Here is a 24,531-nt window from a genome sequence, read left to right on the forward strand (position 1 = left end):
TACTTAGGAATTGTTCACTAGTCTTATAATAGTGGGATGAAAGCTGTCCTTGAGCCTGGTGATATGTGCTTTCAGGCTTTTGTCTGTCAACATAACAGGTATTATACATACGTAAAATGCTTAAAATGCTTTTTTCCCTCCTTTAGTTTATCTGAGAATATATTTTTTCCAGGGCAAAAGGCAATGGACAATTAAGAAAAATGAAGACTGTTTGCTAAATGAACAATTGGCTTTCTCTCTGTGTAGGCAAACTAACTAATGGCACTGGGAGCTTTCATTTGGAAGAAAATAAACTCTGTGTTAGGAAGTTAACTGTAGGACATACTTATGCATGGATTTTGTTTTAATGATTAGCATCGATTCTGTATGGAAGTTAGGAGTAAAGTTTGTGTGGTTGGTAAGTGACAGAGGTGCAGTTTTAAAACTTTTCAATAAGACTGGTCAGTAGACTTACTAATGGCATATAAACAGACTGGATGAACCAAGTTTCACCTCTGTTAACTAGCCCTGGTTAGTTGTTATTTATGGACCTTCTTTAACACCTTTGTGCTTACTGTTCCTTTCTGGTGAATGAGTAGTTGGAATTCAATGAAAAAAAATCCATAAAGTTAATAACAGACTGATAACCAAGAGAACAGTTGTCTTGTTGAATTACTTTTTGAAGGACCTTTTCTTTCAATGCACAGCCTGCTTATGTTTGGTTCAAAAGCTTCATCTTTCCAGTTAGAGTTAAAGGGTCAGAGAGTCACACAGCATGGAAACAGGCAGACTGGATTCGATAGTGCTGTACCTTTCCAGCTAGGAACCCTGAAAGTCTGGACTTTCCGATGGAATTAATAACTATCCTTTGCCAATGATGACATAGTATTCAATTGTGTAGTCTGTACTGTCTTTCAGGAGCTAGGACAGAAGCTTCTGAATATTTATTAATATTTCTTAAAGGTCTTTCAACCAGTAATTCAACAAGACTACTGTTCTCTTAATATCACTCTGTTCTAAACTTCACAGATTTTTTTTCAATGAATTCCAAGTACTCATTGCCCAGAATGGAACAGTATGCACAAAGGTGTTAAAGATGATCCATAAATAACAACTAACCAGATCTAGTTGACAGCGGTGAAATTTGTTTCATCCAGTCCGTTTACATACCATTAGTAAACCTGTCAACCAGTCTTTGAGTTAGCACCTAATTTGGAAGTATCTTGACATTAAGCATGTACGTAAACCAGCCTTAACATTGTAGGGGAAAATAGTCAAAATATTTTGAAGTCTGAATTTAAACATTGGTGAATTCAGCACCACATCCTGGGCCGAATGGCCTGTCCTGTGCTGCACTGTTCCATGTTCTAAACCTACAATCTCTTGCACAGATACTTGTAAGATAAGAGAAACAGAAAGTCCTTTAGTCCAATAGATCTTATGTATTGACTCAATAAATTGATTGCCCTGACCTTTGCCAACTCTTTTGATGAAAATTACTGGTGTTTAACAATTAAAGCTGAAGTAAATCCTATGCTTCCATGTATGAAACTTGGAAGTCTTGGATTTACTCGGGCCCAGACTTTTTGGATTTCCTAGCTTTATGTTGGGGAATTGATACCCATTGATTTGCATGAAAGAGGATCAGAGGGCAAGGGGGAAGGAAACTTATAAAAATGATTTCGCTTTCATTTACTTCAATTTTAATCACTTTTAAATGTTTCTCATGTCAGAGAGGTTTAAAGACTTTTACAATCAATGACATCTTTCATAGCCAGCGAATGTTTGCCCTCTGCTTTGCCCGCTGTCAAAGGCTGTCAGAGGTGTTTCAGGGGTCAAGGCCTTCACATTCTGCCATTCAAAGCCCATTCACATCCCTGTTCACACTGCTGGTGTCTAGGGACCAAGACCCAGTGACTTGAGCCTTTCACTTCCAGACTGGATAAGTGTGGGCATTGGACAACTCCTGACAGAGGACTAGGCTGGCTCAATCCTGACTATCATTTCAGTAATTGAATGCAAATAAGTCTACTTTGCACATTTGATGTTGGCTCAAGTTGTTGAAACATTATTTGACATATTGAAAAATTATTTGACACAAATGTGTTGAATAATTTTTCTTCTTTCTTTTTCAATCTTTTTATTAGTTTTCAAATTAATACAGATTAATATATCAATGTTTATACATGTAATGCAAGAGATCAGGAGGACAATCATGACATGGATAATCATAAAGAACAATAGAGTATAAAAAAAATCTGTAGATCCAATGATCTGTTAGTGAATGAATATAATATGAAAGAAAAAGATTTATTATAAAATATAAAAAAAAGAAAAAAACCCCAAAACAATAAGAAAAATTATAAACAATATATCAAACCAAACTAAGCTAAAGAAAAATTTTTTTAAAAAAACAAAAAAAAATGGACTAAAGTTTCTCAATAGAAACAGAGCAATATTATGTCATCAAGTCCGTTCCTCTAAATTGAAAGGTTATTATAAGGGGATCTATATCATGTGAAAATATTGAATAAATGGACTCCAAACTTCCTCAAATTTAAGTGAAGGATCAACAGTACCACTCCTAATTTTTTCCAAGTTTAAACATGATATAGTTTGAGATAACCATTGAAAAGTAGTAGGGGGTATTTTTCTAATCTTCATGAAAATTGTATTTCCCCTGGTTGACCTCTCACCTTTCACCCTCCATAAACTGGAGCTCATAGAAATTTCTCTAGTCCCATTTCCTAATTTACCCAGGTCCTGTTCACCCATCATCCCTGCACTTGCTGACCTATCTGAACCCTGGCCTGGCAGTGCCTTGCTTTCAAATCATCTTCCCTGTCTCTACAAGCCCTTCCAGTTGTTCAAACATCTGATATTTCAACGGCTCTCCGGTCCTGTAACTCCTGGGGAATTCTAATTTTAATTGCCCAGTTTTGACTGTGCTTTCACCCGGCTGGGTTCCAAGCTCCTGAATTCCCTCCTTACAACCTTTCCACCCTATGATCACCTTCAATATGCTTTCTTAATCCCATCCCTGTGACCGGACTGGCACGGTGGCACAGCTAGTAGACTCGATGCCTCACTTCTCCAGAATTCCTGACTCAATTCTGACTTCCAGTGCTGTCTGTGTGGAGTTTGCACATTCTCCCTGTGACCACCTGGGTCTCCTCTGGGTGCTCTGGTTTCCATCCATATTTCAAAGACATGCAGGGCGGTAAGTTAAATGGTCAGTATGAAATGCCCCCAGTGTGTTGGTGAGTGGTAGAATCTGGGAGGGAGTTGATGTCAATGTGGGGAGAGTAAAACTTGTGGTTCTTGTAGATGTGTGCATAATGATTGGCACAAACTCAATGGGCCAAATGGTCTGTTTCCATGCTGTATATGACCAAATTTTCATTATATGTCTCAATATCTCTTTAATTAACTCAGTGTCAAATTTTGTTTGATAACATCCCTGCCTTACGTCTCAATGGTTTATTAAAAGCACTATACAAATGCAGATTGTTTCCTGATGTTGCATGCTGTTGGTAGCAACATGCATTATTGGAGATAGTTGCATGTCACAGCCCGTGCAGAACCATCTCTTCAAACCATACATTTAATATTCAAAGCACCTTTGGTGGTCTGTTGCACTGCACTTAAGTTTCTAAGGATGGGAAAGGGCTGAGTGTCCTGTCAACTCTCCTCTATTATTAGAAATTTCCTGGGTTGTTGGAGGCTGGATAATCAGACTTCATCATGTGCTTAAGTTCACAAGTGTAGAGCCCTGTTTTTCTTCACTCAACAGTAGTGTAAAAATGGATAGTATTACTATAATTGCAAATTCATAACACAGGCAGAAATACTCCCAATACTTCACTAGTTTGTTCTGGGTATTTGAGGCATTGATTGTTCATATATTTAAACAAGTCAACAGCCGTTACTGCAGTGGAAATTAAAACGAAAACTGCAGATGCTGGAATTCTAAAACAAAAACAGAAAATGCTGGAAATACACAGCAGGTCAGGCTGCACCACAACAGTCATGGTAATGTCATTGTGTTACTAATGCTGTTGCAATGGCATCTCCCAAACTGGTGAGCATTACCACCAAGGAGGACAAGGGCTGTAGTTTTGTAGTAACAACATTTCCTGCAGCTTCCTCTCCTGAGCTAGAAATATATCACCCATTGCTCCGTCACCAGCATTTTGTATCTCATATTTCTCATAACATGAGGAGACCATTCAGCCCAATGAGCCCAATGCTGGCTCTCAGAGCATTCCCATTAATCCCATTCCCCACTATTTCCTTCTCTCACATGCCATCAAGTCCACCCTGATCCTCCTATCACTCCTACTTTGATGGTCATTTACAGTAACTTGTTAAACTACTAACCAACACATCTTCGGGATGTGGGAGTATAGTGAAGCAGCCTGTGGAGAACACACAAACAGCACACATACAGCACCGGAGGCCAGTATTGAACCTGGGTCACTGGAGCAGCACCACCTGCAGTGCAACTGCACCACCCCTACGCACTTGCAAAATGCATTTCAGCCAGAGAAGTAGTTTTGGGGTACTTTTTTTCAAATTTATTTGCAGATGTGCCCATCCCCAACTGGGTCATTTCATGAAGCAGTTAAAATCATTGAATCACAGGAAATTTGTGACACCGAAGTAGGCTATTCAGCCCATCCAAACATACCTTTGCTCATTGCAGCCAAAACGTTCTATTTTAACTTCATCAGTCCACAGGACTTGTTTCCAAAATGCTTCAGGCTTGTTTAGATTTTCCTTTGCAAACTTCTGATGCTGAATTTTGTGGTGAGGATTCAGGAAAGTTTGGAGATAAAAGGGTGCAGAATTTCATGAAAAGAACACCTCTCCAACTGTTAAGCATGGGGGTGGATCGATCATGCTTTGTGCTTGTGTTGCAGCCAGTGGCACGGGGAACATTTCACTGGTAGAGGGAAGAATGAATTCAATTAAATACCAGCAAATTCTGGAAGCAAACATCACACTGTCTGTGAAAAAAAAACCTGAAGATGAAAAGAGGATGGCTTCTACAACAGGATAACGATCCTAAACACACCTCAAAATCTACAATGGACTACCTCAAGAGGCACAAGCTGAAGGTTTTGCCATGGCCCTCACAGTCCCCCGACCTAAACATCATCGAAAATCTGTGGATAGACCTTGAAAGAGCAGCGCATGCAAGACAGCCCAAGAATCTCACAGAACTAGAAGCCTTTTGCAAGGAAGAATGGGTGAAAATCCCCCAATCAAGAATTGAAAGACTCTTAGCTGGCAACAGGAAGTGCTTACAAGCTGTGATACTTGCCAAAGGGGGTGTTACTAAGTACTGACCATGCAGGGTGCCCAAACTTTTGCTTCGGGCCCTTTTCCTTTTTTGTTATTTTGAAACTGTAAAAGACGGAAATAAAGAAGTAATTTTGCTTCAAATATTAAAGAAATGTGTCATCTTTGACTTTATGCCTTTTGGAAATCAGGTCATCTTTTACTCGCTTAGCTATTCACAGTAACAGAAATTTTGACAAGGGGTGCCCAAACTTTTGCATGCCACTGTATGTATAGGTCAGACTGGTAAGATTTTTGACATTTGAGAACCTGATAGGGTTTTATAATTGGGAGTTTCACGGTCATCGTTGCTAGTTTTTTTTAATTTCAGACTTTATTTAATTACTTGAATTTATGTTCTCTGTTGGGATTTGAACTCATATCTCCAGATCAATGGTGTAGCTCTCTGGCTAGCAGCATGAAGGATTTTTTCCTGACCAGGGCTATTGTGCAGCAGTGTGCCCAGGAAATCTGACGGAGACCATTGCGAGCTGAAGCATTGTTTTCATTGCCTGATCTACTCTGGATGAGCCTAGTTGTGTTCAGGCTGAGTGGGTGTCAACATTTATGGTTGCCCTCTGCACACTCAATAGCCTCATCACCAGAGGGGACAGACAGGACAAGCAGTTGAGTATTTGGTGCATGAGGAGATGGAAGAAGATGAGGAAAGAAGACAACCCTATACAGATTACAAACCACATTTACAAAGTAAATTCTGCTGCATTCCTTACAACTCATCATCCTCTGCATTCTCTTAGCACCTGAACTGATATACAGTACAGTGTTACCCTAGCTGCTACAGCAGGGCTGTATTTCAGTGCAGGAGGCCGTGAAGAATGCCCAAGGATGGACTGTGACATCGTGGCCCCCTGTGGTGACTGACAGGCAGCAACCAGGATATCGGCAGGTTGGCAAGGCTGGGATATGTTCATTCCCTCTGCTTGTAGAATAAGTTCATTCTCAGTGGAGCCACAGCCACCCACCTCAGAGAGCACCTCAGTGACCCTAGCAGTGTCAGAGGATAGGTTGTTGGACTGCTGTGACACATTGCCAGGTCTGTTGGACACTTTAATCCACAGCTTGATTTCAGAGGTCTAACCTTCCACGACAGCAGACCAAGTTTCTACTGAAAAGCTGAGACGTTGGCTGGCTGCTGCTTGTGCTGCTTTGGAAGCTATCAGGTACTGCATCATAGTCAACTCCATATGTGGTAACAAAGTTGGCTGTGCTGAAAGGCATGGGCTCCGAGCTCTGTGCAAAGCCCTGTGTCCAATTTGTACTAGCTTACTGCAAGCTCCCTAACATTGAACTCTGCCTCTCTGGCAAACTTCCCCTTGCAAAAGGTATCACTCAGCAAGTCATGCTACACCTGTGGAAAGAGACGCAGGGTTAACACTCCAGGTCAAAGAATCGTTGTAAAAATTGCTGAAGGTTTATTGACCCAAAACATTAGCTCTGTTTCTCTTTCCAGCGTGGCAGACTGAATGTTTCCAGCACTTTCTATTTTTATTTCAGATGCACCTGCAGGTTTTTGATCTTCAAGTATTGCAGAGCGCCTTCCCTTCTGTGGCTACACCCATCCAAGTCCTCTGCAGGAGGGTTCAGTGTGATCTCATCCTGCAGCAGGTTGCTACTTCCTCCATCCTTTCCTCATCCTCCAACTCCTCGTGGATCTAATCTTCAGCTGCTTGTCCGACAGCCCCAGCTGCAGACACTCATGACTTATTGTGTGCAGATCCCAGTTCTACACTATTCTCAAAGCGGCATGGTAGTGTAGCAGTTAGTGTAATGCTTTTACAGCGCCAGCGACCCGGGTTCAATTCCGGCCGCTGTCTGTTAGGAGTTTGTACATTCTCCGCGTGAGTGTGTGAGTTTCCTCTGGGTGCTCCGGTTTCCTCCCACATTCCAAAGACGTACGGGTTAGGAAGTTGTGGGCATGCTATGTTGGTGCCGGAAGCGTGGCGACACTTGCGGGCTGCCCCCAGAACACCCTACGCAAAAGATGCATTTCACTGTGTGTTTCGATGTACATGTGACTAATAAAGAAATCTTATCTTATCATGCATATTGTTGCTATCTAAATTAAGGGCTAAGAGACTGAAATCAAGTGACATTGAACTCAGCCTAGTGGAGGAATAGCAAGAAAACAGTCGTCACTGTTCATCACTGTTTTCTTGATGTTCCTCCCCTGCCTGATATGAAGACAGCACAACAGGGAGTGGTGGAACAGGGACTGGAAGAGCCGGAAGGGGTACACTCTCACACCACCTGCACCTTGAAAATCAAAAGGGATTGAATTCAGCAGGTAGTTTGATGGTTTCAGCCCTTCTTTAGTCACAGCCTGAATAACAAACATTCCAGTGATAGCCAACACTGTCCCCTCCAAGGGGTTTATAGATACAGATAAGCATCCCAGCTGCCCTTCCCTCTGTTTAACTCATTTTGCTTCTTATTCCACAAGAGAAATGGCAGATACATTATGGGCACTTAAGAGACTCTTAGATGGACACATGAATGATAGAAAAATAGGGGGCTATGTGGGAGGGAAGGGTTAGATAGATCTTAGAGCAGGATAAAATGTCGGCACAACATTGTGGGCTGAAGGGCCTGTACTGTGCTGTAGTGTTCTACGTTCCAGTGTCAGTGCACTCAGATGTGGTGATGTTTCTGTCCTGGTTGAATAGCTTTTAAGCTGAGTATTGTGCGTTAAGTGTGTGAAGGGGTGCTGGAGGATGTTAATGGCAGGGATGGGTCCTATTGATAAGGTTGTTGGCCAGTCACTTCTGGGGACTTGATGAAGTGAGCAGCATCTAAGACTGTAGCACTGTCTGGATACGGCATCTGAGGACAAACTTATGAGAAGCCTTTGAACTTACGGCACTGCATCCATATCTTCTGGGCTTGATTCCGAGAATTAACCTGCAGAGTTTCCTCCTCCTTACTTCTGAGGAGCTCGTGTTGGGAAGGTGTCATGGACTTCCACCATCAAGCACTGTGGTGTGATGTCCAAAATCGTTGGCGTTTTCTCCCTTTTGTATGATGACAGTTTTTTAATTTTTGCGTCCTCTTCAGTTGCAGAGATCATGACAGCATCTGCTGGAGCCTCAAGCTTTTTCCTGCAACATTTAAGTGACGCAGACTAGTTTTAAGTTATCCATGATGAAGGGTGGTGGTCACTCATGATATTGGTCTCTTGTGAAATCATTATAAAATGCAAGCCACATGAAATAGGTATGCTGTTGCATCGCAGTGAATGAGGCCAGGCTAATCATTACTCCTGTGGTTGTTGCTGGAACCTATGGAGTATATCCCTACCTGGAGTAAAATTATTCTTTAAACCCTCCATCCCTCTGCCAAAATGTATTATCTCTCATTTCCCTGTATGAAATTCCATCTGCCAATTGTCTGCCTATACAGCTGGCCCTCCCATGTCTCTTGCAGTTGATTAGTATCATCCTCACAGATTGCCACACCTCCGAATCTGGTATTATTCAGCAAATTTTGAATTTTTTCTCTGCATTCTAATACACAAATCATTAAGTATAAAGCAGCAGTCTTGATACTGATCCTGGGAAATACTACTATCTACCATCCATCCAGAAAACAGCCATTTACCATGACTTGACTTCTTTTCAATCTGGTGTACTGTGTTTGGTATTCACAATGTGGCCTTCTCTAGAATGTAGGAACCAAACACAGATTGGATGATTATTTGGTGGAACACCTGCATTCCATCCATAGGAGCAACCCTGAACTTTTGGTTTCCAGCCACTTTAATTCTCTGTCCTACTTCCACTCTGACCTATTTGTCAATGGTCACCTGCACTGTTACAATGAGGCATTATTGAACTTGAGGAGCAACACCTCTTCCTTCTGGGCACATTTCAGATTTCTGGCTTTAATATCAAGTTCTCCAACTTTAGGTATCTCACATTGTCTGTCTTCATCAGAATCAGCCAAGTCTGCTAAAGCCACCCATCTGTGAGATTGGCTCAGCTTTTCTCTCTCTGTTAGCACGTGTCCCACACCCCTGCTATTAGCAACATAACACAGACAAAGAAGTGCATTCATCCTCAAACTTCCCCCATTAACTCATTTGCTTAGCCTCACCCCATCATAAAGGAGCATGAGATATGCTCCACTGAAAATGCTTATGTAAATCTATATTTAATAGTATTATTCAAATATTAATTAATTCAATAGCATAGAAATTGGATTTGGTTTGCAAAGCTGTTGTTGCTTTTGTGCTGATGCCAAATCTAATCATCAGTTTAAAAAAAATCAATTAAAAAATTGGCTAAAAAGTTATTTAAAATATACTGTGGTTTATACCAAGATATACTGTATGTCCTAAAACAGGACTGACATGGTTTCCAATGTGACCACACTCAGTTTAGTGCAACTGCTGATACTGTGCTGTGTGTCAATGACAGAAGGGTGTCAACCCTTAAAGGTACATTCCCCATGGCAGCCTTACTCCAACAACACACACTATGGTTGCCATGGAAGAGATAGTAGTAGGGGAGAGGAAGAGAACTTCCAGATTCACACAATGCTCTTTTGAAGTCCTTGTGTAGGAGATTGGGGCCGGGGGGGGGGGATGGTGGGGGGGTCATGTGGGAGGGGGTATATCTTGCATGACACAGGGGTGGGAGGATGCTATTACTCACCAATGCCACTGTTGAAAAAGCTAAGTAGGTGGTGAATAGGACTGTGTGAGGAAGAAATGAAAAAAACAAAATTTGGACCAATGCCTGATGATATTTCATGACCTTGCCAAATATACTGAGGTCTGGACTAATAGAAATAGAGCTCCTTCATGTTGAAAGTTTTATGCGTGTATGCGCGCACGCACACACACACACATTTATTTTTGTAGCTTATAGTAATTTTTATTTGTTGCACTGTACTGCTGCTGCAAAACAACAAATTTCACGACATATGTCAGTGATAATAAACCTGATTCTGATTCAATGCTTTTCAATACATTTTAATTCCTGCTTTTTAAAGAAATGAGTTATTAAAGTTCCCACTCATCATTTAAGTCTAATAGAAATGATTCACTATGAATTGTATAATTTACATTATTGTTTCAATGGAAAGGTGAAAAAGCCAGGCAGTCATCATTGGGTATATATAATTTAATAGCAGTGACTCAATAACCTTGGATTACTTTCTGACATTTGTGCTTTTTACATCTTCTGAAGCAGGATTTTATGTCTATGTTTGAGGGATTTATATCTATTTTATACATATATAATATTATATGTATTGTGCATGTTTGTCTATACATGAGTATTATATTCAATTTCACTGAGTGAACAATTCTAGCATTGTTCATCCATCACTGGTATCTTAGTGAGGTGCCTTGAGGTGCTGCAGCCCATGTGGTGAAGCAGGCTGCACCAGGATTTTAGCTCAGTAGTTATAGTAATATTGCTCAAAAATTGGTTTCACCTGTTTTGGTGGAGTGTGCTAAACCATCATTCCGTCTGGTGATAATGCCCATTCAAAAGCCCTGAAAAATAATTATGAACTTGACTAAAAATATGTTTGAAACAGCATTGGGGTGACTTACACTAGAAGCATGTGGTAGAACAAGATCCCTGTGGTTCCAAATGGGACCAGGGTCAGTTGAATGTAGCTGCTCCCAATTTTGTTACACTACATTCACAGGAGGGTGTCAGCCCTTAAAGGCACACTGTCCATTGGCAGCCAGACACTAGCAACACATATTATAGTTGTCATGTTGGAGAGCAAGGTTGCCAGGGAGCTAGAGGAAGTTCCAAAATATATTGCGAGGGACTTAGCCATCTTATTTAGTGAAATTTATTTAGGACATAGGATTTAAGGTATAGGGAGGGAGGTGAGGGGGCACAGTGTTGCTGGGTGAGGGTGGGTGTTGAGGTTTGAAACCTGCTAGGGCCACTCTTAGAAGAGAGATGGATAGTGTTGGCCGGAGGTATGGAGGTATGGACACTTCCTAAGATGTGTCAAGGTGAATAACATATCACTGAAAAAACTGGTTTCTCTTGTAGACACATTTATCCACACACACACACACACACACACACACACACACACACACACACACACACACACACACACACACACAGAGTGATCCTGTTCAATGCATTTTAATTCCTGCTATTCAAAGAAATGGGTTTATTATTAAGGTTCCCACTCATCATTTAAGTCTACTAGAAATGATTCACTATGAATTGTATAGAGTCATAGCATCATAGAATCATACAGGCTCTTTGGCCCAACTGGTCCATGCCGACTGTGTTGCCCAGTGAACTAGTACCATCTGCCCGCACTTGGCCCATAGCCCTCTAAACCTCCTCTATCCATTTACTTATCTAGATGGCTTTTAAATGTTGCTAATGTGCCCGCCTCAACCACTATCTCTGGCAGCTCATTCCAAATACACACCACCCTTTGCATAAAGAAGCTGCTCCTGATGTCCCTTTTAAATCTCTCACCTCTGATCTTAAACCTATGCTCTCTTGTTTTCAGCACCCCCTCCCTGGGAAAAAGACTATGTGCTTTCACCATGTCTATGCCCTTCATGATCTTATATACCTCTATCAGGTCACCCTTCAATTTCCTATGTTCCATGGAATAAAGTCCTATTCTACGCAACCTCTCCTTGTAACTCAGGTCCCCAAGTCCAGGCAACATATCTCTTACCTGCATCTACCTATCACCACCTTGTGCCCACCCCACCTCCCCTCTTTTGTCCACCTATCACTGCTCTGCTTTTTCCTCCTGTATATTGGGCTTTCCCTTTTCCCATCTTCAGTCTGAAGATAAGATAAGATATCTTTATTAGTCACATGTACATCGAAACACACAGTGAAATACATCTTATTGCGTAGTGATTTGGCGCCAACGTAGCATGCTCACAACTTCCTAACCTGTACGCTTTTGGAATGTGGGAGGAAACCGGAGCATCCAGAGGAAACCCATGCAGACACAGGGAGAATGTACAAACTCCTTACAGACAGTGGCCGGATTTGAACCCGGGTCGAGGGTGCTGTAAAGCGTTATGCTAACCGCTACACTTCCGTGCCTGCCCTGGGCCTACTGTGCCTGCCCCGGGAGGAAGGATCCTGACTCAAAACGTTGACTGCCTGCTTTTCTCCACAGATGCTGTCTGGCTTGCTGAGATCCTCCAGTATCATTGTGTTTTTCTTCAAGTACAAGTGCAGTTATCTTCTGGTTTGCTTTTATAGTGTATCGGAATAAGACCACCTATTTTCGTCTCCCCAGAAGAGAAGGATGTAGAGGAAGAGCAACAGGAGGGGAGGCAGGAGGAGGAGTAGGAGGAAGAGATGGTGATGATGGTTAGGAGCACAGTGAGTGATTACACCTGACACCAGACAGCACCACCTCAGAGACTGGCACCACAAAGGATGAGAAGATTAGGTTAGAAGGATCCATGTCACAGGGAGATACATTCTGCACTTGTAGGCTACAGACTGGCATAAGGGAAATTGAATCTGGTAAACTGGGAAGTATGGAAGGCTGGTCTCACCAGTGATGGATTCCAATGTTGACTATGGTTGGGATGCTGTCGTGTCAAGGCAGATACCAATGCAACAAAGAAATGGCTGGCACATTGTTAGGTCTTCCAGGCCAGGCACAGGAGATGACAAGATGCATAGAGTTCATCTCTAAGTTGTCGGAGGATGTCGTCCAGAAACAGAAGGCCATGATCTCCATTCTCCTTCTCTTCCTGCTTCTGTGCAGTCTCACTCTGACCCTGCTAGACATCAGAGCTCTACCACATGGGAGCTTCAGGAACAGCAATATGCCACCAGGGAGCAGCAGCTTGATGTCCTCATTGGTCAGAGAGATGTCACACATGGGCTGATTATTGCCTTCAGGGAACCATGAGGCAAACCATGAGGAGTAAGGGGATGTTGACAGGAGCAACTAGCCATTTCGTGTGGACAGAGAAATGCATTGCCTCAACAGATTCCCCTCCTGCATGAGCAGAGGGGTGGCATGCATGAACAGAATTTATGTTTAATCTATGTTTTTCTTGTGGATGTTGTGTCTCTGATGCTACGTGCCTGTGATGCTGCTGTAAGTAAGTTTTTCATTGCACCTGTGCATACATGTACCTGTGCATATGACAATAAACTCGACTTTGACTGCTACAGGAGCAGGGATATGGCAATGGGAAGGTTTCTCTCCCATCTACCCCTACTCCTCTTTGTTGTCAGCAGCATCTTGCTCAGATTGCACAAGGAACTAACTCTGAGCAGAAGAGTGAAAGCATCAGGATTCCAAGCTGGAAGGTGTTGGCTGTCTCAGCTCTGGGTCTGGAGGTTGAAGCAATGGCAGAGCAGTCTGAAGTTCAGCAGATCATTGCACTGAGAGATCGTCTGGTGTGCAGATTCAGGACACTGACACCTCTCATCGGGGAACCATCACCTCCTACCATGGCCTCCCCAGGCAGCAAGCTCACTGCTGGATTGTGTGTGCAGAGGTTTATTTTCATAGGAAGTACAAGAAGAGTCAACAGAAACTACAGTTTCCAGCAGGGTTCAAGAAAAGAGAAATCTGAGAATGTAGGTACCCAAATCTTAAAGGCGGCAGGATACGTTGAGAAACCACAAGGGCCTTGGCTTAATTGACAGGCACAGTGCATGAAATAAAGGAATTTAGGCAAGATGTTTTAAGAATTACTGCTTCAGTCTCACCCTGCCTATTCGATTCGAAACCAAAAGGTTAGGATTGATGTTGAGACCTCAGAGAGGGTGCAGGATGGTACCAGGGAGGAATACCAGAGCTTTCCCGGAATAGAAAAGGTTAGTAGATACTTTCATGGAGGTGTTTAGAATCTTGAATGGTTTTGATAGATTAAAGGGGGAGAAACTGTTTCCAGTTGCACAGAATAAACACACTAGATGACAATAATTTAATCGGACTGACAAAGGAACCAGAGGCAACATAGGGAACAATTTTTCACGGTGGAGAAGGTTGGCTCAGATTTTGCTTATTCATGCCAGCAGTTCCAAACAGAAATGGCCATGGTTACCCACCTAACTGCTGGAAACATCGGGATTCCTGTGCTCATGCGGAGGTCTCGATTTTGTCAGCTGAGATCCGCTGATGGCTAACAGGCTACAGTCCACCACCGGACAATGCACGAGTCCAACAATGGAGTGGGAGCCTGATGGACTTCCTCAGCCTTAGCATTGGGGAAGAAAGGGAAGAGTAAAGTCACTTTTTTTAGTTGTTTCCAGTTGATTTTAATTTTTAAAATCTTTCAAATGATCATTTCCTTTTTTAAGAGACACAAGAGAGTGCAGATGGAGCAAAACAACAAACTGATGGATGTTCAGTGGGTCAGGCAGCACCTGTGGATGGAAGTGGACAGTCAATGTTTCGGGTCGAGACCCTTCATCTCCTCAAACATCGATTCCATCTTGTCCCCCCTCATCCAGACCCTCGCCAGCTACGTCTAGGACACTTTGCAAGCGCTCCTTCATTTTAACAACTTTCAATTCCCTGGCCACCACTGCCTCATTTTCACCATGGACGTCTAGTTCCTATGCACTTCCATCCCCCATCAGGAAGTCCTTAGGGGTCTCCGTCTCTTTCTGTTTCATTTTCTAATACTTTGTCCCTGACATTCAGCAACATTTCAATCAGTCACGCCGTCAAACCTTGACAGCTTTGACAGACATCAATGCTGGGGCAGGTGTTTGACTTTCCTCAAAGGTTCATAAAGGAATTTTGTGGCTGAAGCTTGCCCTTGCTTACCCACATCACCTGATTACATCATTTTAATTCTTAACACAGCTCAAATTATTGTCACTGAACTCTCTTTGGCGAGCAAAATCACCTCTATGGATCCACAGCTGGCTAAGGATAGGTAACGGGCCCCACTCAGGAAAATCCAAGCCTCTGTTCCTTGGAATATTACTGCCTGAAAGGATGCTGGAAGGTGGTGTGTAGAGCCATGGGGTCATATAGTAAGGAAACTGACCCACCGAGTTCAAATTGACCATCAAGCACCCATTTACACTAATCCTAAACTAATCCCAATTTATTATGTTCTATGTTCTATCCCCATCAATTCCCCTAGATTCTTCCATTCATCTACAGTCTAGGAGCAACTTGCAGTTGCTGATTAATGCATGAAAGGCCACATTTAAAACAGAACTTGATAAATACTTGAATAGAGAAATAACTTAGGGCTAAGTAGACACAGTGAGTGGACCGGTTTGATTACTTTCCCAATACAAGCACAATGGAATTTCATTTCTCCTTTTGAACTGTAATATTCTGGAACATTGTGAAATATTACCTGACTCTGGCACAGATTTTGAAGAAGCAAAGATGCCAAAGTAATAATCTTGATTATTTCTTCAATGTAGCAGAAAATGAAAGACTAAAATAGCAGACTGAGTGTGGTCTGAGTGAGAAGTACAAGATTCTGAACGAATACTTAGCAAGAAAGAAAGAATGACATAGGCACTGACAGTAAAGAAGGTGATGAGCATAGAAAGAAGGAGAAGACATAGTCAGAGATCCAAGAGACCGGCATCATTAAAAGTGGATAAGTCACCAGGCTCAGGCTCCTAAAAGGAGCAATACGAGATCTGAATATAATTTTCCAGTGCTGTTTGGCTATTAACATAGTGCAGGAGGACTAGAAGGTTGCTGAGGTGATTTCATGGTTTAAAAAGGGAAAATGTCAGAGACCAAATAATTACAGGGCAGTACATCAGCGACTTCTTGGAAAAGAATTCTGAGGGATGGCATAAACCAGCATTTTGGAGACACAGATTAATCAAGGATGGCCAACATGGATTTGTTACAAGAAGGTCATGTCTGACTGAATGAACTATGTTTTGTTTTAACGAAGTTAACAAGGAATGTTCCTCTCCCCTTATCTGTTTCCACCTATCACCTACCGGCCACTGTTTCAACCTCCCCCTCCACCTCCCCCACCCAGCTCCATCTGCCCATCATCTCCTGCTCATCTGGTTCCACCTATCACCTGCCAGCCTATGTCTCACCCCGCCCTCTCACTTCTATATATTTGCTATCGTAGAGGGAGGATGGAAGGTCTTAACCCAATAAGCCAACCATCCCTTTGCCTCCACAGATGCTCTTTGACTGCTGAGTTCTTCTAGCAGTTTATTTTTTGCTCCAGAATGTATAGCAACTGTGCTCCTTTTACAAGCTCGTTTGGTATGTGCCATTGAGGTTATTCATGGAGCCAAGAGAGAAGATCTTCCAAATATTCTGTTGCAGATTTGAAACATTACCTGTGTCTCTTTCCAGTGATGCTGCCTGACCTGCTAAATTTTTCCAGCATTTTCTGATTTTGTTTCAGATTTCCAGTATCTGCAGTTTGTTTGAATTTTCCAGATCATTACTCTGATCAGGATTAAAACTCGGGTCTTAGAGCTAAGATGGTAACATTTGGCTCAGGATGTCACTTAGTTCCTAAGCTAGTCACATCATTTGCACTTCATTTGAGTGGAAGGAACCAGGTTGCCTTTTGAGTGCTTTATATTACATGACTATTCCTGGAACTTGAATCAATTCAATCAAAAGTGCTGATGGAAATTTTAGTCCGAGCCAAGCTTTTGAAATAATTGATTTTCATTCAATTGTTTATGAGGACATTGTGGACATTTTAAATGAACTTACTAAACAATGTAATTGGGCATGATATTTGCCTATCTCATTTTTACTTGCTACAATTTTGGTGATTTGAATTAACAATGGAAAGTGTTTTTTACTTGCTGTCTGATCTCAAGCACAGCATTTAAATTGGTTCAAAAAGTACTTTATGAAATAGACCACATATGCAAACCTGAGGTGATTTTCCAGTTTTCACTCTATATTTAAAATTGGATTTTTTCTCGAAGTTTCCAATGAAAACCAAAAATATACTGCTCAAATACGAGAGGACATAGCTTTAAGGTGAGAGGGCTAAAGTTTAAAGGAGATGTGTGGGTAAGTTTTTCTACAGAGAGAGAGTGGTAGATGGCTGGAACTCACTGCCAGGGGTGGTGGTGGAAGCAGACATGAAAATGGTGTTTAAGAGACATTTAGACAGGCACATGAGCATGCAGGGAATGGAGGGATATGGATCATGTGCAAGCAGATAGGTTTAGTTTAATTTGGCATCAGGGTCAGCACAGACATTGTGGGCCGAAGGACCTGTTCCTGTGCTGAAGTGTTCTACATTCTATAAAACAAAACCCTCATCAATGCCTTTGTCATCTGTACACTTGACTATTTCAAAGCTCTACAAGTCAATCACCCAATGTCGCTACCCTAATAACAAAACACAATGAAATCCTTTGCTGTCCATATCCTAACACACCAAATCTCATTTACACATCACTCCTTTGCTCACTAAATAATGTCAGCAATGCATCTCATGCTAATTCCACTTCTTCCTTTTTGTGTCAGCCAAAGCTGAGTTGGTGGAATCAACATCAGTCCCCTCTCCCAGGCCAACGTCCCCAGTTATTCTCAGTTGGCTACATTGGGCAGACCTCGTCATCTGCACGGCTGACACCAGCTTCCTGAAACAGACATGTTATCTGAGCACCTCTCATGAGAGGAGATTACTGGGTAGGCAGAGAAAGAGACTTCAAGCTTCCTTGAAGTAGTGCAACATCCAAACTGACTCCAGGGATACTCTACCCCATGACTGCTCAAAATAGAGAAGGAGGATCTGTGATAGTAGTAAGAACCTCAAGGCCATGCATCAGGAGTGCACAGATGCCTGTGTAAGCACCTGCAGAAGCACACCACTTGACAAGCTACTCACCCATTCACCCCGACAGTCACCTCCTGTCCTGTGGAAGAGGCTGCAGTTCCCACATTGCCCTCATCAGCCACCTCAGCACCCTCAAAAGAAGCGGGGAAGTAAGTCATCTTCAATCCTGAGGGACTGCCAAAGAAGAGGAAGAAGAGAATTATTCTTGGTTCTGAGCCAGAAAGTTGCATATTCCCACTCTAGAGGCTTATGGGTTAACTCCATGTGATATCAAGAAGTAGCTTAGAGCACTGAATACAATAAAGGTTGTGGGACCAGACAATATCCCTAGTGTGTACTAAAGATTTGTGCTCCTGAACTAGCAGCATCTCTAGCTAAGCTGTTCCAGTATAGTTACAGCACTGGCATCTACTTGACAATGTAGAATGTTACCCACACATCGTGTTCACAAAAAAAGCATGACAAATCTAATCTGGCTAATTCATGTCCAATCAACCTAGTTTCAATTGTCAGCAAAGTGATGGAAGCCATTATTGACAATGCTATCAAATGGCACTTACTCATCAACAGCTTACTCATGAATGCCCCAGTTTGACTTTCTCCAGGACCACTTGGTTCCAGACCAAAGAGATGAATTCTAGAGGTGAGAGTCAGGACCCTTGAGATTAAGACAATACTTAACTGAGTCTGGCATCAAGGCACCCCAGGAAAACTGAGGTAAATGTGCTTCGGTGGGAAATCACTTGAACAGTTGAAGTCATAACTGTTGCACAAAGAAAGGTGGTTGCGGTTTTTAGAGGTCTATCACCCCAGCCCCAGGATATCACTTCAGGAGTTGCTCAGAGCAGAATCCCAACCATCTTCAGTTACTTCATTTCTACCCAGATATGGTTAGAAATAGGGATATTTGCTGGTGATTGCACAACATTCAGGCATGGGCTAAAAAGTGGCAAGTAACATTTGTTCTACAAAAGTGCCAGGCAATGACTATCTCCAACAGGGGAAATGAGAGTCTAACCACTTACCGTTAACGTTCAGTGGCATTATCCTTGCTGAACCCTCCACCCACCCACCCCCTCAACATGCTGGGGATTCAGCAATGATAATGCCTCTGAATGTTAAGGGTAGGTGGTTAGAAACTAAACTGGTTGAGTCATATTCATACTATGGCTACAAAAGCAGGACAGAGATTGGGTATCTTGCAGCAAGTGACTCGCATTCTAATCTGTCAGATCCTTTCCACCATCTCCAAGTCAGGAGCCTGGATGAGTACAGCTCCAACAACCCTCAAGAAGTTTGTTGCCATTTGGGATAAAGCATCCATTCTGTCCACCTGCTGCACAATAGCTGCAGTGTGTCCCATCGACAAGTGCACTGCCGTCACTTGCCTAGGTTATTCTGACAGCATCTCCAAGACCCACAACTCGCAACTGGGCAGGAACGGTAGTGTAGCGGTTAGCGTAATGCTTTACAGCGCCAGCGACCCGCGTTCAAATCTGGCCGCTGTCTGTAAGGAGTTTGTACGTTCTCCCCGTGTTTGCGTGGGTTTCCTCCGGGTGCTCCAGTTTCCTCCCACATTCCAAAGATGTACAGGTTAAGAAGTTGTGGGCATGCTGTGTTGGCGCCAGGAGCGTGGCGACACTTGCAGGCTGCCCCCAGAACACTCTACGCAAAAAGATGTATTTCACTGTGTGGTTTGATGTACATGTGACTAATAAAGATATCTTATTTTAACTTCTACCGGCAAGAAGGATGAGGGCAGCAGGTGCATGGGAACACCATTACCTGCATAATCCCCTCTAAATCATGCAATATCCTGGGAATATATTGTTGGTCCTTCATTGTCGCTGGGCTTAAATCCTGGAATTCCCTCTCCAACAACAGTAAGGAAGTAGTTTCACTCTAATGACTGCATAGATTCAAGAAGGTGCCTCTCTACCACTTTCTCAAGGGCAATTAGGATCAGCAATGAAGGTTGGCATTGCCAGCAACAATGAGATTTCAGAAGAAGGAATAAATAACAAAAAAGAATTGTGACGAACACACTGGTACAGAGCTGAGAAAATTTTGCTCTGTTGGAGTTCCCATTGTTTGGCCTGATGGTCCACCTATTCTTTCAGGTGGAAATAAAAGTTTCCATGGCACTGTTTGGTGAAGTGCAGGGGATTCTCCTTGATGTCTTAGATACTGTTGAATTCAGACTGCCTGTGCATCTCCAATTTCCTTCACATTGTTATGTCCCCAGCTGTCTGATTCCTGGAGTTCTCCCCCACCCTTTCTGAGACACAGGCCCTAATATCTCTTCAACTGGCGTGCTGTCAAATTTTGTGTTACATCAATCCTTTGAAGTGCCTTGATCATTTTACTAAGTTAAAAATACTAAATAAATGCAAATTGATGTTATAATTTATGATTTTTACCTGGAATCTTTAAGATATTTTATACCCCAGATAACTGTAAGAACATAAGAAATTAGAACAGGTGTGGCCATATAGTCTAATAGTCTCTGTTTAATGTTTTCATTATCTGATATCATTAACCTCCCACCTCATATGACCTGCCTTTTTACTCTTAGGATTTCAGGACCTGTATCATGGAATTTTTCGATATACTGCATTGCTTCAAAACATTGGGTGGCACTGTAGACTGTAGAATTTAAAGAGGCACAATTTTAAGTGCGTGACTGTAATTTAAACTCACCATTGAGTAACAGATGTTTTGTTTTCATTTTGTTTTATCAAGGAAAGGATGCACTATCTTTGTGTGTTTTGATTTGACCGTTGCATGGTTTTTGTTGCAGGGTTCAGCAGATTCTTACACGAGTAGGCCATCGGATTCTGATGTTTCCCTAGAGGAAGATAGAGATGGGATTCGGCGCGAGTCCGAACAGCAAGCAGCCGTGCAACTTGAAAGAGCCAAAGTAAGGGCAATGCTACCTGTGGCTGAACTTCACCTGCTTCAGATAAATTAAGGGAAGGGGAAAATACCGTTCCATTATAATGGACTAGATCCTGCTGAGTTTTGTCAGAGGTTTTGATCAGAACTAAATTTCTGGAATTTACTGAGTGGCAGATGGAGCCTGGATCCCATGTGGAGTCTAGCAGTTAGACTCAGTCTCACTGGGGTTTCCCAGCATTATGCTGCGGAATCCCCTCTCTGATTCTAAATAGGGCCTGTGACCCCATTGATTGGAATGTATATTCTAGGTCTGTAGATTAGGAGGCAAATTTATTTTAAATTATTTTGCTTTAGTTTATTGATTTTAATTGTTTATGTCTTTTTATAAACTTCAATGCAGATTTATTATTTTAAATCTTTTTAGAAAATTGTCCACTTTAATTTTAATACTTTTAAAATGTTTCTTAATGTGGGAGGCATCTAGTTGAGTGATACCCCAGCTAGTCCCTAGTCTTCCTGGGGTGGGAGGGTTAGTTGGGCTGGGGAGTGGAGTTCATGGAATTTGTTTAATTCTTATGTGATTATTTATCTAAAATAGCATCCAACAAAGAAGAGGTAATCTGGAGAATCAATTAAATGAAGGCAGAAGTTGGCCATAATTTTCTTCATAGGTTTTTAACATATTAAAAATTATATTACCACTAGAGGGTGGTGAATCTGTGGAATTTGTTGCCACAGAGGGCTGTGGAGGCCAAGTCATTGGGTGTATTTAAGGCAGAAATTGATAGGTTCTTGATTGGTAAGGGAGTAAAAGGCTATGGGGAGAAGGTATTGGTATTGGTTTATTATTGTCACTTGTATCAAGGTACAGTGAAAAACTTGTCTTGCATACCGTTCGTACAGATCAATTCATTACATAGTGCATTGAGGTAGTACAGGGTAAAAACAATAACAGAATACAAAGTAAGGTGTCACAGCTACAGGGAAGTGCAGTACAGGTAGACAATAAGGCACAAGGTCATAACAAGGTAGATTGTGAGGTCAAGAGTCCATCTCATCATATAAGGGAACCGTTCAATAGTCTTATCACAGTGGGATAGAAGCTGTCCTTGAGAACGATTGTGGCAAAAGTAATGAGTATAAATGCAGAGAGCAGCTTGCAATGAGTCACCACACTCTGGTGCCAGCTTGCTGAAAGTCAGGAGAATGGGATTGAAAAAAATATCAGCCATGATTGAATGGTGGAGCAGACTCAATGGGCCGAATGGCCTAACTCTGCTCCTATATCTTATGCTCTTATGTTGAAAAATTTTTCACTCTCATCCTTCCTCCCAAATGATTGACATGGTGACATTTCCTGGATGAATGCTTTCCAGGGATTGGGATCAGTTATGAGGCACACAGCCAAAAGGTTTCACCAAGGCTTTCCGTATCAGTCACCTGCAAAATGAAGGAAGAGATGTTTTCATTGCAGGCACAAAGAACCATAGAAATACTGTGAGGAAGCAGAGTAGAATGAAAGGGTGTGTCCTATTCACTGCTGACCCCAAAATTCAAGGCATAAATTCAAATGTTTGTGACCAACCAGGTATTTTGGTAAAGCAGAGCTTATATACCCATTATCTACAGCATTATTATGATTATATTAAAGGTGAACCCACTTTGAACTGACTTTAAGCTTACAATGTAAATGTAGCCTAACACACTCGGTTTATTTTCCAGACTAAACCTGTCGCATTTGCGGTAAGAACAAATGTCACTTACTGTGGCGCTCTGGATGAAGATGTACCAGTGCCAGGAACTGCCATCTCTTTTGATGCCAAAGACTTTCTACATATTAAAGAAGTAAGTTATTGAGACTCACTAACAGGAAATGGATTCTGTCATCCTTGGGTATTTAAACGGTATTAATCCCAAGCACACATCATTTTAGTTCTCACAGATCAGTGTGAAATCCTGTACAATCTTAGCCCATTTCAGTTTGGGCTAAGTGCCTGAAAATTAGTGGGTTTTTAATGTTGTTAGTCTTGAAACCATATCTGAACAAACATTGCTCAGGCTGTAGGAAGGGAATCTTCATGGACTGAAACAACATCCTGGAACTGACACATGAAAGCAGTGTTGTTCATATTCTACCATGCTCTGTACCAGACTTGAAATAATAGGTGTGAAAATAGATTGTTGGAGATATAAACCGAAAATGCCAGAAACAGGCAGCATCTGTGAAATGTTAAGAGGCAGAGAAGGTGGTGGGAGGATTGGATAGGGTAAGGGGAATATCTGTGATAGGGTGAGACAGGGCAAAAGGGTAAATGGGGATTATGCTTCTTTGTCTGTGTTGTGTCTTGCTAATTAACAGGGGTGTGGGGCATACCCAGCAGGTGAGGCCATACTAAGGGAGAGAGCAAAATTGAGCCAAAATCAGAGATGGATGAGTTATAGCAGAAATGGACAGTTCTGAGATGGATAGAAAGAGTGAGTTAACTAAAGTTGGAGAATTCGATATTGAGTCCAGTTAACAGTATTGTTGATGATTAGATAATGGATTAGATTCTGTAGGACTGAGGCTATTGAATACTGTTTTAATTCCAAGATTGAATGGGGTAATCAAGCTTTGTGAATTGAATTACTGTATCTCTGGGAACAAGATTAAAGCTTGTGTTTGAATATCCTTTTCCATCACAAATCTAAGAATATTGGAAACGGGAGAAGGCCAATTAACTTATTGAGCCTGCACCACCATTCAATAAGATGATATCCTCAACAACAATTCTTCACTCTGCCCCTATACTCCTTGACTTCCTTGTGGCTCAAATGTCTATCTGTCTCCACCTTGAATATATTCAATGATTCTGCCTCCAAGGTTCTTTGGGGGTAGAGAATTTCAAAGATTCATCAGCCTCCTGAGAGAAGAAATTCACATTTTCCTACGTTAAACTCCATCTGCAAAACTTCTTGCCCACTTACTTAACATGCCATTATCTTTTCTTAGGCTTTTTGAGTCCTCCTCACAACTTGCTGACCCACTCGTTTTTATATCTTCTGCACATTTGGTTTTGGTACACTTGGCCCCTTCATCCGAGTCATTAGTACAGATTGTGAATTGCTGAGGGCCCAGCATGGATCCCTATGGTGCTCCAGTGATTACTGATTGCCAATTGGAAAATGACCAAATTACCTGGCTCTGTGTTTTCTGTAAATTAGCTAATCCCCTATCTATGCCAAGATATTAATCCCAATCCCATGCAGTCTTTCCTTATACAGTGATCTTCAAAGTGGCACCTTATTGGATGCTTTCTAGAAATACAAATACATATTCTGGTTCCCCTTTATCAACCCTATGTGTTACATCCTCAAAGAACTCCAGAAAATTTACGAATATGATTTCCCTTTCATAAAACCATGAATGTCCTCTAAATGGCTTGTTATTACCTCCTTAACCATGGATTTACCAATAGAGTCTTAGAGTTTTACCACATAGAACAGGACCTTTGGCCCACTGCTTCTGTGCCAACCATCATGCCTGTCAAAACCAATCCAACTTG

At 42.0% G+C, this 24,531-nt stretch overlaps 1 protein-coding gene across 3 annotated transcripts in view; it reads left to right on the plus strand.

Moving 5' to 3' along the window:
• The window catches only part of cacnb4a (calcium channel, voltage-dependent, beta 4a subunit), a 273,005-nt gene that overhangs the window by 174,411 nt on the left and 74,063 nt on the right, over positions 1–24,531 (plus strand). For all 3 annotated transcript variants that reach the window (XM_052011408.1, XM_052011418.1, XM_052011428.1), the window contains 2 exons: positions 20,889–21,008; positions 22,709–22,831. In XM_052011408.1, coding sequence (XP_051867368.1) covers positions 20,889–21,008; positions 22,709–22,831 — 243 coding nt within the window. The remainder of the gene's footprint in view (positions 1–20,888; positions 21,009–22,708; positions 22,832–24,531) is intronic.

Source organism: Pristis pectinata, chromosome 1, assembly GCF_009764475.1.
Source record: "Pristis pectinata isolate sPriPec2 chromosome 1, sPriPec2.1.pri, whole genome shotgun sequence".
Classification (NCBI taxonomy): domain Eukaryota; kingdom Metazoa; phylum Chordata; class Chondrichthyes; order Rhinopristiformes; family Pristidae; genus Pristis; species Pristis pectinata.